Raw genomic sequence first — 14,746 nt, forward strand, 5'->3', positions numbered from 1 at the left:
GCTAAGTGAAGTGCCCTCTAACTTTGCATTCCTCTGTGTCCCAGAAAGTAGCACTCTGTGAGGTGATCACTGACTACTAATATTCAAGTTAGTTCTCAGCAAAAGGAATATGCTTATTGCTGCTAAAATGTTAAGCAGAAGATATTTACTTCTTAAAACATCTTCAGGGAAAAAGAGAACAAATGTTCCAGCTGATCTGGTACTTTGGTGCCTCAGCTACCTGTAACTGACACTGTATTGTTGATTTGTTCAGGAAACATTTTCATATGCAGGAAGCAGGACAAGTAAATACAGGTATCCCTCTGGGAGGGATTTAACTTTTCTTGCAGAGTACCACATGAGTGGAGCTGTACAGCCCTGGGTTGAAGTGGGAGGCCTACATGGTGATGTGCTGTAAGCTGACTTGGTTGCTGTAGGTTTCAAATATATGAAAACAGTTTGGTTTTGTTTTTTTGTTTTGTTCTGCAGAATGTAACATGTCATTGTGTGATACTATTATTCCAACATGCAAAAGCAGTGAAAAACTGATTGTAGACTACAGCCCCCTGTCCTGCTGTCCACAGTACCGTTGCGGTAAGGGAAACCCAAATAAACACTTTGTTCAACACTTTCCAATCTTGTAATGTCTGTTGTAAGAAACTTCATTTTACAAGTTGGTCCAATTTTCAGCAGAATGGGACACTAAATAACACTGGGATATGGTATATCTTTTTCAAATTCTTCAATACTTTTTAATTTGTGTTTTGTGTTACTTCTGGTTTACAGTCTGACTTTTCTCTTTCTTTGACTATTTTTTTTTTTATTCTTTACTAAAGGTAGGAATACATTTTATTTATCTTTTTAGCATTTTTTCTGTGACTCTTCTTAACATACATTTCATCTCTTACAGAATGTGATCCTTCAGTTTGTTTCAATTCTTCTCAGCTGGACTGCAGAGAAGACCAATTTATTGTTGAAGCAAAACTGGAAGATCCCTGCTGTTTCTCTTATCTCTGTGGTAGGTAACTGAGGAGTAGTTAAGTACAATCTGTATTTTTAAATACAGTAACTGAAACCAGGAATTGATGCTAGTAGGAGTTTACACAAGCCAGGCTGTCTTGAGCATGAATTACTCTTGTGTTCTGAGATTTCCAACATTACTTTTAACTTCATATTTGCTCTGCAAAATAATATTGTTAACACACTGTTCTTCACAATTGAATTATAAGATCTACGCAGTCAGTGATATATCATGCATTGCAGCTGAGTCTCGGTGGTTCTTTAACACTAAACTGACTATTAGTGTAAGTTCTGACACCTAAGAGCATGCACAACTGTTATATTTGTAGTTTTGAATGTCAGTCCATAAATGATCTGTTACCCACATAAGCATGACTTGTAATATTAAAGAAAACTTGTGTGTGCTAACTTCCTAAAATTTGTAAATAACTGTTTATTTTTAATTTAGTTTGTGAATCCTGTATTGAGCCTGTTCCCTTGTGTAATGAAGGGGAAATTCTCACCGTAGACCTTCATACCATACGTTACTGTTGTCCTCATTACTACTGTGGTGAGTGTAAACATTAATACAGTCTGTTACCAAATTTAGTAAAAAAGACAGGGAGTGTGTGTGAACATCTCTTTGGTGCAGCATTTAGGGTGGACTTTGTCTAGAGACTAAATACTCAAAATTAGGGTGTCTACTTTTGAGGTGGATTTAGACTTGTTGGTACATTCACTGGTAGTCTAGCCAGCACAGTCAGCAGAGCTTATGTACCTCACCAAGCATGGCTACTTTCATGGAGATCTAGGTACTGATATATTAATCTGGTCTGAATCCCATCCTTAGTGTATAAATATACAACTGTTCATAAGTATCCATATACTAAAAACATCTGCAATAAAATGTGTTAAACCTCTGTTGTCCTCTTCATTAGTGTTTGGACTGCTGATTTTCAGGTGAAGGGCTGGGCCATGAGTTTCAAATACTACTGGTCTGATTAGTATTCAAACAGTAAGCAGACCAAGAAAAATATTTGCAGTGTAATGTAGCCATTTTGCTAGCCTTATCAAACACAAAGACTACTATGTGTTCTTAAGTAATGTCAGTAACTGCTTAATTTAGATCAGTGGATGTTCCTGAATTAACTCTTGTCCTAGTATGGTCTCTGGGTTATTTCAATTTATTTGGATTCTTCCAGTAGGTTTGGAGCTTGCTGATTTTTACTTCAGGTGGTTTCACCTTCTGGTCCTTTCCTTCTCTAGTACTTCCATGATGGTGAAAGTATGCAAAGGCTTTTGCCACTGTCTTTCCGATTTCTCACAGCTAGAAATATAGATCTTACTATGTAGACTTCTTTCAGAGTCTTCATAAATCTCTTCAATGTTGCATGCATGTGCAGTTATTAAAGTCTTTCTAGGGGGAAAGCTGTTCCCCATTACATTACAGAAATTTAGTTTAAGTTTGCAGCAAAGCTTAGAGAAAAAAAATAATTCTGTTTTTCTAAAAGGTGTGACTTTAGTTGTCTTTGGTGCTTGTTATTAGCCCAAGTCACTTCAAAGAAAGAGTATTAAATGGTTGCTCCATAATGGTTTCTCTAAATTTAAAACTTCTCTAAGGCAACTGGAGACATTTTTGAAAATCTTTGATTATGTTTCAGTTCCAAATATGACTGAGATACTTAAGACACACAAGCAAAAAAATAGATCTAAAAAATGTCCTTATTTTTGCAATGGTTTATTAGAAGAAATATAAGCTGGAAAGTTCAGATGAAATTTAAGTAAATTCTGATATCTGTTTTTCCTCCCTATTTAGTTTGTGATGAAAATTTTTGTCCTGAGCCTCCTATGAATTGCACAGATGACATGACACTTGTGAAGGAAAAAATACCTGGGAAGTGTTGTCCAGAATGGCACTGTGGTAATTACTTCATTCTTTAGTCACTGCTGTTAATAAAAACCAGCAATTAGCTAATTGACTAACATGCTTTTCTTGTTCTCAGAATGTAGTTGTGAAAATGCTACTACGATGACATGCAAATTGGTAAGAGCAGTCCTTTAAATGCATTTTGAATGGTGGGCTGTGTTCTAACTCCTCCTTTTCCATTCTTCTTTATATTAGTTGTAAGGGGGCCCACCAGCCCCCAACTCAGGCATGAAGCTGCATGGCATGAAACTCCAGGTTTCTGCACAGTATTGTTTGACGTTCCTTGTGGAAATTTCAATCTGTGTGTTTTAGGATGACAAAAGAAGAAGAGTAACTGTAATGCTATTCAGCCCAATGTTGACTCAAACCAATATGCTGGAATTTTCCCCACTTCAACAATTCATAAGTGTTTTTAATAATTAATAAGGGATGAACTTTTTGATCAAATGTGAATTTGGACAAATGCGTTATTTGTTAATCATTTATACTTTCAGTTAGAATGATTTAGCATTATTGAATATAGCAGGTATGAGAAGTCATAAATATTTTGTTCTTTGTAGACTCTCACGACTGGGACTGTGATCCGGAAAATAATTACAAATCAATGTTCAAACTCCTACTATTACTGTAGTGACAAGGGACAGTGTCCCTATCAAATGCTAGTAGTTTATACTTCCCTGTATGTAAAGATTGCATAATGTAACATATATATATGAGCTACAGATTTTAACAGTTTTACCTCTCTTTTGGAAGAAAGTTTAGAGCAGGCATTCCTTTCCTGATATACTTATTATTGAAATAAATTTGTATCTCAGAAAAAAACCTGCTGTTTAGCCATTCTGCTGGTTAAACAGATGTCCTCTGCTCTTGTTTAAAAAGATAAATACATTCAGTAATTTGAAATGGGCTATTTTTTCTTGAGGTCACTGCAGTTTTTCTCTTTCATGGAAGAAGAGGCAGAAGCAATGAAGACCATAATTTAATTTTTTTGGAGAAAATCTCTCTTCTTGGCTTTACATTTATCTGTGTGTATCTTTTCAAACTTTTTTTTATCTTTTTATACTCAGGGAGAAGTTCAAAAAGTAGATAGTAGTATTTCCAGTGCTTGTGGATGCACTCACTACATTTGTGGTAACTTTTTATTATTCATATCTGCTTGGTTTTAGATTAAACTGAAAAAGGCATGCAAAGAAAACCAAAATAGGGCCGTTATCACCTCAAATGTAAACAATCTACATAGATAAATAATTATACTCTCGTTTTTGAATTACGCTTTCTCTACTAACTCATCAGTTTTGTGGCTTACAGTGTGAGGCATAGGAAGGTATTTACAGTGTCCATGCTATTTATCTATCAATCAATCTATATATTTATGAATCCATCCATCCATGTGCGCTACTGATCTCAATAAGCCAGCATGAGGGCATGTGCCCAATTTTAAAATTGCTCCTTTCCATAACTCAGCCACCTTGTGTGGAGGGGATTTCACCCACACAGTGCTCAAAAGTGTGTGAGGCATTCCTCAATGCCAGCTGTAGCTCAGGCTAAACTGCCTCTAGGAACAAAGCACAGATTTACACAGTGACTTGAACATAATAATGTCTCACAATTAATTGTAGGAATACTATCTTAACGGACAGAAAGACAGAAAGATATTGCAGAATAACTCATGTAATGTAAGTGGTCTGATCTTAAATATCGTAACTCTGTAAAAAATAAAAGCAACCTTTGTTTTGTTTTGTTTTGTTTTTTAACTTCCATAGAAGAAACATTATCAATTTTAGGCAGATATGCATTTTTTTAGCATTTCCTTGAGCTGAATTACACCCTTACGTTCTTTTCCTGTTTGGTAATTTACACCACACACCGATCAAGTCTAAAACTTGAAAGGTTTTTGCAGCATGTAGAACAATTCCTTACTTCTGTTCTTACAGCTTTTCTGTTAATTTGTTTGGTGATGTTTTATTTCTTTCATAATATTTTTTTTCTTTTTGGTGTTAGAGAAGGATGATGTGTGCATCTTCCAAGAGGTAACTGTACTGAATCCTGGACAATCAGTGATTCAGTACTTGGATGGAGACCTTTGTTACACTGTGCAGTGTTTACAAGAAAAAGATCACAACACAGGATACAATGCCATGCATTTTACAACAGTGAACTGTTCCCAGCAATGTGAAGCAGTAAGTATTCTTAAAACAGAGGAATTATGCAGTTAAATAAATAAAACTTCACAATTAAGATGAAAATCAAAAGGCACATTTTTGCTAGTCCAGTTTGCTCAGCAAGAGCTAAAAAAACTTAACAGCATCTTTTAAGTGTTTTTTAGCAGTGAACATAAATATATCCATCCATACATTGTTCATTTAGGTGTAGTTATTTTCAGAATTCAATGAGTTTTCATATTTTATATATATATAAACATATATATATGTGTATATTTAAAGCAACCTCTTTTTTTTTTCTTTTTTGGTTTTCCTTTTCTTTCAGCATCAGTTGTATATTCCTTCTTCCAGTCACCATACTTGCTGTGGTACCTGTCAAAATGTGTCCTGTTCTGTTCTTACTGAGAATGGCACACAAATTGTGTATGAGGTAAATACCTCTGGAGAGGGACAGAAAATAAGTATAATAATACGATAAACACAGGAATCTGACTGTCAATTCCTTATGTGAGTCTTGCTTCAAACTTCCTTAGTGTTGCTTATGCAACTAGCAGCTGTCTGTGGTAAATTACGTAATAGGGAAAAGGTGTATTTATTTTTAGACTTGCCATTTCACATTAGATGAATACCATGTTTCACTTTATTGGTTGTAATTATCTTCCACAAAGATGGGTGAATGTCAGCATTTACTTAAGGCCAGATAAGTGCAAAACAGAGATCTAATTGTAGCTCTAAGTCATATGCTGTGATTTAGATGACCTGGGAATACTTTTGTGCTTCTGGATCCACATCAGGACTCCTGTGTTCCTCTCTTCCCATAGCCTCTCTTCTCTCTGCTGTGATTTTTACAAGCAAGTGTTCAAACTGAATCGCTGGGATTCAGGATCCTGATGTTGCACTCCAGCAACCACATACAGTGAAATTTAGGTGTTGCTATACCTTGCTTCATCCTTGTCATTGATTTTAGAGGTTTGAGGGCAAAATAAAGTGTAAGCCCTTTTTCTCATGCAGATCCACTCTAGTACACTTAGTATCTCCGTATAGGAGCCATTGCTGCAGTTACAGGATGGCTTTCCCTCAACTAGTGTGGACAGGTTTCAACAAACCTTACACTCCAGCACATACCTGCAGCACATAGGCATCACTTTTACAGACACTTGAGTAGAGATACAGATGAACTGTGTTGTCTTTGCTGACAGTGGTTTTGTATTATGCATTTAGGAAGGCAGCACCTGGACATACAACTGCACAAACTACACATGTGCAAAGACTGTGCTGGGGGCTATGATAGTGGGCTCTGGTGTGGTCTGCCCTCCTTTCAATGACACTGAGTGCACAAAGGTTTGTACTTTGGCTGAGGTGAGTAACAATAACTCATCTGTCAGTATGGACGCACTTGAAAGGGCACACATACTTTGTGTGTTTTCTTTAAACCTAAAAAAAGTGGTAAGTAAGAATATGTAAGTGATAAATTTTTAGTCTTGTTTTCTAGTTTTCTGTTTGCATTTTGGCTAACAGTATCTGAGCATGCAGAAACTATTTTCAGGCTTCAATATTGACTGCATTTAAAAATATTGTTGAATTGGAATTGTACTTGAGATATTGCTGTATTAAGTGCTAATCACTATGTACTACTTTACTTCAGAATAATATTTTGACAAGATGTACATATATATTAAATAAATCAGATGAACCAGTTTGGAAATCTTATAAATGTGAGCCACATTAAAAATTCCTTAAATGCAAGGATTAGAAGGCTGACTATGTATATAAACTTAATTATCCCTTACGTTAAAACATTGTATAATATTTTAAAAAAATGCTTATCATACTTGAAAGGATACCTATACCTATACCATATATCTAAAAATGAAAATTTGGCACGCCCATATAAGCTGGTTTGAAGAATGTGGATATTTTGTGTACATTACAAATTCATTTAAAAAACTTTTACTTCTGTTTTATTACTTCTCTAACTTTGTAATACTTCTCACAATTCTAATTCTTACAATCGCGACATGCTGTATACAAACTATATAAACAAACAAACAAAAAACAATCAAAAAACATGTAGAGAGGGTAAATACCAATCGTTTGAGTTGGAAGGGACGTTTAAAGGTCATCTAGTCCAACTGCACTGCAGTGAACAGGGACACATACAGCTAGATCAAATTACTCACAGCCCCATCCACCTGACCTTAAATGTCTCCAAGGATGAGGCATCTACTACCTCTCTGGGCAACCTGTTCCAGTGCTTCACTACCCCTATTGTAAAAAGCTTCTTCCTTATATCCAATCTCAATCTCCCCTCTTCTGATTTAAACAATACTCCCTTGTTCTGTCTCAGCAGACCCTGCTAAAACCTCTGTCCTCCTCTTCCTTATAGCCCCCTTTTATATACTGAAGGGCTACTATCATCTTTCTGGGGCCTTTTCTTCTGGCTGAACAGTCTCAGCTCTCTGACTGTCTTCAGAGGGGAGATGTTCCACCCCTTGAATCAGTTTATGGCCCTCCTCTGAACATGCTCAAACAGGTCCGTATCTATCCTGTACTGAAGACTCCATATCTGGACACAGTACTTTAAGTGAGGTCTCACCAACACAGAGCAGAGGGACAGGATCACCTCCCTCAACCTGCTGACCACGCTACTTTTGATGCAGCCCAGTATACAGTTGGCTTTCTGGACTGTAAGGGCAACATTGCTGGCTCATGTTCAGCTTGCCATCCACCAGTATCCTCAAGTCTCTGGCAGGCCTGTGCTCCATCCTTTCAGCTTATACAGATAATGGGGGTTGCAGCAACTCTGATATAAGACCTTGCACTAGCTTTTGTTGAACCTCATGAAGTTCACCTGGTCTCACTGTTCAAGCTGGTCTAGGTCTCTCCAAATGGCATCCCATCCCTTGGGCATGCTGACTGCACCATGCAGCTAGGTGTCATCTACAAACTTGTTGAAGATGCACTTGATCTCACTGTTGATGCAATTGATGGAGATATTAAAGAGCATTAGTCCTAGTACAGACACGTGAGAGACTCCTCTCATTACTGATCTCCATGTGGACATTCAGCCACTGACCACCACTCTGTGATCACACTCTCACAACCAGTTCCTCATCCATCAAACAGTCCACCCATCAAGTCCATTCATTTCCAATTTGGAGAGAAGGACATTATGGAGACCATGTCAAAGGTCTTACTGAAGTCCTCACTATCTATTCACTTGTTCACTGTCACAGAAAGCCACCAGAATGGTCAGGCAAGACTTGCACTTGGTTGTCTCTTATCACCTCCCTCTCTTTCACGTGTCTCAGTATAGATTCCAGGAGAATCTGTTCCATTTTCTTCCACAGTGCAGGGGTAAGACTGACAGGTTGGAAGTTTCCCAAGTCAAAAGGATATCTTCTTCACTTGCTTACACTTTTAATATCTAACAAACAACTCTGAAAAAAAAATAAAAAAAAATATTATTGTATTGTATTTAAGAAAAATAATTTAGCATTTTCACCATTTCACATTTCATACCATTTCATACAGAGTGAAATTCTGCAATTCACCTTCTGTTTCAGAAGTCTGTATTTATGTGTATATATATGTATATATATGTGTGTGTATAAATACCCACATATATAGATATATAATGTTCTAAATAGCTCTTTATTAGGAATTCACTCTCTGCTTGGTGTATGAGTGGTGTAAATCCTTTAATGTCATACACAAAGTTACAAGAATGATTTTCATTAACTTTCTGACTAAATCTCAGTGGTGGAGAAATAGATGATAGTACATGATATAAAAAGCTATGTGTAGAAACTAAGTGATTTATTTGAAGGAGATCGGATCAGGTAAGATTAGCAGTGACAAGTTCATTTCCAGTGTTAAAAACTGAAGAATGTGAACCAAACCTTCATGTGATGAGTGTCTGTGTGATTGTCTTAATTTAGATTGTATCATTTTGTACTTGTCGGACATCTTTAAAACATGGCATCTCTTGAGGTACTATGCACTGTTGCATTGAGCACAGTCTTTTTTGATATATTCTCCTTTTATTTTCCTAGAATGGAGGAATTGTGCAGACGTACAATGATGGCTGCTGCAAGACCTGTAAGTGATGAAGGCTGCAATAAGTGCTAGTGTAGCTTTGGTTTGGAGGGCTGTGTTTTTTAACTCCTCGCTGAGACAAAGATAAGGGAAAAGCATGCTGTTCCCCCCACAAATCAAATAAAATTATTATAGTTACTTAACAACTCTTATTAAAAGTTCTTGCTTTGTTTGGCTGCTGTCTTTGTGGTTTTTAACATTATTGTTCTGGAGTATAACCAATTTCTCCAAATATAATCTTTGGAAAATGAAAAATTACATCAATTAAAATACTGAAAAGATTACCTTTATTGCTCAGTAGACTGTGAAATATTGCCAATATGATTTGCATCATAAAAGATAAGGATTTTCTTCCCTGAAATAAATTCTTAATTTGATTATCACTGTCCAAAAATACAAATTCATTCTGTTTTATCACAGTATATTTTCTCAGATCAGAATACTATAAAACTGAATACTGATATAAAATATTTTTAATTGGAAATGTTTTCTTTCCACTGTAGAATATATATTGAAATGCCAAATGAGGAAAAGTTTTTGGGAGTTGAATAATATGAAAGACACATCCCTAGATAAATCCCTAGTTCCCTAGATAAATCCCTAGATACAAAATTGACTTTTTGATATCTGGAAATGTATTCGCTTTCTCTGAGTGTGTCACCTTAAAACATGCTTAATGAACTGTAATGCAAGTTTGCATAATGTTGTCATAACCTATGCAAGTTTAAAAGCAAGCTGCAAGTGAACTCTGATTATCTCTTCAGTTTTGACTCAGAAAAGTTTTCTGATCAAGTTCTCTAATTATCTGTACTTAAAAAGAAAACTCAGTAATACGAAGTTAATATGAATATGAATATGAATTCATATGAAATATGAAATTAACTATGTAGTGCAAGAACTTGTTGAATGCCAGAGAAATTACTTTCTCCCTCTTTTGACCTTTCTGTGCTTAACATCAGAATTAGAACATTCAGAATAATTAGTCTGGGATTTTTTTTAAAGTAAATCTTTAGTTAATAATATTGAATAGGAAGACTTAATATTCATTTTTATCTGAAATAGAATTGATCAATGGTCTAGTTTCTATGCTTTGCAAAGCCTTGAAACAGATCTTGAATTATTGTTATAATCTACCATATGCAAAACATCAAAAATTAAAGCACTTTTAATAAACAGAATGCTTTTTTTTTTTTTGTAATTACAATCAATAGAGAAAATTAACAGACCAGAATTGTGCTAAATGTTATACTTCAGAAATTCTTGCTCAAATGGCTGCTAAAAAAAGATATAATTTATACAATTATATGCTATTTGTTGTTGTTGTTGTTGTTGTTTTAACTAAAAGCATGTGCCCAGTGGTGAACTGAATAAAAAGAGTATGTATAAATAGAGCTTGCAACACCTTGGGGTTTTAATGGGAGCAAATAGTCTTTCTGGAAGAGCTTGATTCGATGCATGCAAAGTGACTGCATATATTTAATTCTTACCTTGCCATAGAGAGTTGCAAAAGTTTGGTTTACAAGGAGGTGCTCAGTTTTATGTTTATCAGGAGAGTAATAAAGTTTAGGCTATCTTTAGTGAGACTTGAAGCAGCTACACAGTTCCTAAATTTGGAGGACTATCAGGAAAGCTCATCACCTTTTGCTAAAAGAAAAATTGCAGTTGGCAGTGTAAGAATTAATGAAATGTCATTTATATCAACATGTTTTTTTTTTTCATGAGAAACTTATATTCCTAATGGTTCTGCCAGGTTCTGGATTGGGTCTATTACCCTTTGCCATTAGTCCAGTAGTGCCTACGGGTAGTATTAATTGTGAACCAGGTATTATTTTTAATAATGTATTTTCTTAATTTAGTAATTTAGTAAGCACTGCTTGTTTATATCATATATCTGTCATCACCACTAAATGCAACCATGCATTTAATGGCATTGGGCCTGATACTGAGAGATGCTGATATCCTGCTTGCCTTTCAGATCAGTATTTTCTAAAGCTTGGTCAGGGTTCACTGCTCAGCACCTGTCAGGATTAGGTTCATTGATTTACAGTATATGCTGTGGGTGGTTCTTCCTCCTGTTCATTTCTTAAAATGATTTTAATACGTAAACTTACTGTACAGGGTAGCTATAACAAGAAATGATGTTACTGATAAAAATATTGTCATCCTAAGTAATATTACCGTGAGGTTTTCTGATCTCGTGTCTCTGAAGTTAATGTCTAAACTATTCTTGCCTTTAAATATAGCAAAAGTGCCCATTCCTGTCTAATTTTATCCTTGCAGATATGGATTTATGCTGTACTTGTCACAAATAAAATGTTTTCAAAGTAATGAAAATGTTGGGGGAAAAAAACCATGCAATCCTAAGTATGATCGTGTGTTAATAAATACTTCTCAAAATGGAATTCTTAGTGATTAGAGAACCGTTGCATTATGATAGCATTTCTTTCCTTCAATTGATAGAAAAGTTGCAGTAAGTGGAGAAGGATCCCTCACTCAAGTAAGGAGCAAAGAAAGCAAGCACACCTGAACTGAGTGCAGATCTTTTTGACAGTTGAAGAGTGAAAAGTTTAGCAGCAGGGAAGTTTTCATTAGACTGGTACCTTATATGCTGAAATGTCATAAAATGTTGAATCATAGAACCACAGAATGGCTTGCGTTGGAAGGGACCTGAAAGCCCATCTAGTTCCAAGCCCCTGCTGTGAGGAGGGTTGCCAGCCACTGGCTTAGGCTGCCTAGAGCCTCATCCAGCCTGGCCTTGAATGCCTCCAAGGATGGGGCATCCAAAGCTTCTCTGTGCAGCCTCTGCCAGCACCTCATCACCCTCTGAGAAAAAATTTCTTCCTAATGTCTGATCTAAATCTCCCTTCTTTTTGCTTAAAACCATTTCCCCTTGTCCTATCATTATTAGATCATGTAAAGTCATTCCCAGTCCTGCTTACAAGCTCTCTTTCCAGTACAAGAGGACCACATAAAGGTCTCCCCAGAGCCTTCTTTTCCACAAGCTGAAAAAGCTCCCTCAGCCTTTCTCTGTAGGAGAGATGTTCCAGATTTATCTCTCTATGACTTGTAGAAGTACAAGGATCTTATCATCTATGCACATTTATGCTGGCAAATGCTTTCCAATGGAAAGGAATAATGGGAATTTTTTTTTGTCAAGTGCTGCTGAGGAAAGAGAATCAAAATAATGCATGTGTCATCATCATCTAGTTTCACAGGAGAATCCAGTTTGATCCTGCAATGTTCAGATTAAAATCTGGTTGAATATCTTGGTTACTCAGAGCTCAACTAATCTTATAAAAATGCACAAAAGGATTCTGGAGGAGAGAAAAGTTGTCCTTTATTTGTCCAACTGACCAAGCAGGCATGTGCTGATAGTGGAGAGGCCCTATTGAACAGTGGTTATTCTTCTGTAGGCTGGATGCCCAGAATATAGATGATTTTGATGGTTACTGGAATTTGAGATCAAAACAATTTCTATTACATAGATATCAATACTAAATAGTCTGGTAGGGACTGCAGCATGGAAGACTTTATATTTATTTCAGTATTATATTATTATATTTTAATACACTATTATTATTATTTAATATATTATTATTTTAAATATGGATTTGCACTGTACAGCTTCGTTTTTCAAACAACAGAAAAGATCTCCTATCTGTATCTCCCAGGATGTACTGAAAATGTAGTATTTTCATAAACCTATATCCTATAAATGCTACATAATTCAGTCCTGGGTAGTAAAAGCATGTAGCATGTAGCAAGTATTTTCATCTCTCACTTTCAAAGCTTTCTTCAAGGATCTATTTCTCCCAAGAATATTGAATTTTATTGTTCTGTTTAAATTCTAAGCATTCGAATTAGCATCAAAGCGGTAATCTCATTCACAGCTTTATCTTCTCAAATGTCAAGTTCAAGGAAGTGTAGTATCAAAATCATAATTTCAGTATTCCCATTAAAAACAGAGTTAATTCTAATATTATTCAAAATTTATGCATCTTTCTCCTAATTACTGTAATGCTTGCTATATGGGTAATTTTAAATCTTATTACTGTTTTCATATTTATAAAATCTGTATAGCTTAATGCACCAGTTGATACTTCATGTGCCAGCTATAAAATTGATAATTCCCCACAGGAATTTTTATTAACATATGAGGATATATATATATTTTTAATTACATAAGGAAATAGTAGTATCAGTATGTACATAAATAAAAATAGTGCATAATCATTAAAATTATTTGAATATTTTCATGCTTTTATTATTAAAAAATTGGTACAAATGCAAATCAGTTCAGTGTGCATCTTTTTCCATATTTTATCAGGCAAAAAGGAAGAAAGGATTTGCCAGAAAATGACAATCAGGACAACTATAAGGAAAAATGACTGTATAAGTCAAAGCCCGGTAAGAATAAAAAAACCATTTTTCATGCTGGTCCTACACCATGATCAAGTCAAGTATCGAGAAGTAGGTCATAGCTATCTACAAGCAACAAAAAATGTTGCTGTCTTCTCAAAAGCTGGCCTTTGACCTGATGAATGTTATTCTACTTGTAAAAGGAATTAAATCAGCTGTTCCTGTGGCTGGAAGAGTGAACCCTCCTACCTGGCTTCAAATGAAAAGTACACAGAGTATTTGCACAAGTACACTAAACTCTTCCCCATGAAATAACATCCCATTCTAAAAGTGTAGTAGAAATGTGTCCCATTACAATGTGATGGTAAATGGGCTACACTCCCCCTTAAAGAACTTTACTCTCTGGGTGTCATCTCCTCCACATTGCATGTCTCCGTATCATAAACTCACAGTTCCCTTTACTTTGTTATCTATTTAAGGCATCTTATTTTTCAACTTTGATTTATTTCTTCTATAAAACCCAGGACTGGTCTGATAAGAATGTAACACTTAAAAGAGAAGCAGCTGACACAATGTCTTGGGACTTCTGAAAGGCCTGCAATGAGATTTTACTGAAAAACCTTAATAGTCTTAATAGGAGAGGCAACACAGTCACAGATTGAAAGCTGGGCAGGTTGATTTCCAGCCTGATAGAAGGAAAACATAGATAAGGCTTCACTACAGTAATGAGTGTGTGCTGTATTTATTTAGTTTTAGAACAGTAAATATTGAGGGAGTATAGTGAGAGAGATTGTTAATGACTAGGGCAAGATCTAAAGAAGTTATTTTTCTGCTCTCAAGTTTGATGAAAGCTATAAGACTAACCTGCTAACCTAATTTCTTTGGATATGGCCCTTCTGTTGAAGTGCTGCTTGAAGAGAGTGCATCAGAGAGTACATTTCATAGGCTTCATTTGCATAAGAAATTAAATTAAAACAATATCACAAAAAAAAAACTAGGTCTAGTATAATCACTTCTGATTTCCTAGCATATCAACATTTGTTGAAGTTCTAATGAAAACTGCCAATCTACCAATTTCTGCTACAGAATTGGCTAGAAAGACTTCACATAATGTTGTATGAGAGAAAGCTTGTGCCTGCTTTAGTGTAGTGCACAAATAATTTTATAGTCAACTTCTTCCCTTGCTGGATTGTTACATCTACTTTCTGGATGTATTTGTTAC

General features: G+C 35.5%; 1 protein-coding gene across 1 annotated transcript in view; it reads left to right on the forward strand.

Moving 5' to 3' along the window:
* OTOGL (otogelin like) overlaps nt 1-14,746 on the forward strand; it is a 92,983-nt gene that overhangs the window by 75,541 nt on the left and 2,696 nt on the right. The window contains exons 48-58 of the mRNA XM_048934180.1: nt 469-573; nt 890-997; nt 1,448-1,549; nt 2,795-2,899; nt 2,982-3,022; nt 3,973-4,036; nt 4,907-5,085; nt 5,393-5,497; nt 6,289-6,408; nt 9,123-9,168; nt 13,493-13,572. Coding sequence (XP_048790137.1) covers nt 469-573; nt 890-997; nt 1,448-1,549; nt 2,795-2,899; nt 2,982-3,022; nt 3,973-4,036; nt 4,907-5,085; nt 5,393-5,497; nt 6,289-6,408; nt 9,123-9,168; nt 13,493-13,572 — 1,055 coding nt within the window. The remainder of the gene's footprint in view (nt 1-468; nt 574-889; nt 998-1,447; nt 1,550-2,794; nt 2,900-2,981; nt 3,023-3,972; nt 4,037-4,906; nt 5,086-5,392; nt 5,498-6,288; nt 6,409-9,122; nt 9,169-13,492; nt 13,573-14,746) is intronic.

The sequence above is a fragment of the Lagopus muta genome, chromosome 1 (assembly GCF_023343835.1).
Source record: "Lagopus muta isolate bLagMut1 chromosome 1, bLagMut1 primary, whole genome shotgun sequence".
Classification (NCBI taxonomy): Eukaryota; Metazoa; Chordata; class Aves; order Galliformes; family Phasianidae; genus Lagopus; species Lagopus muta.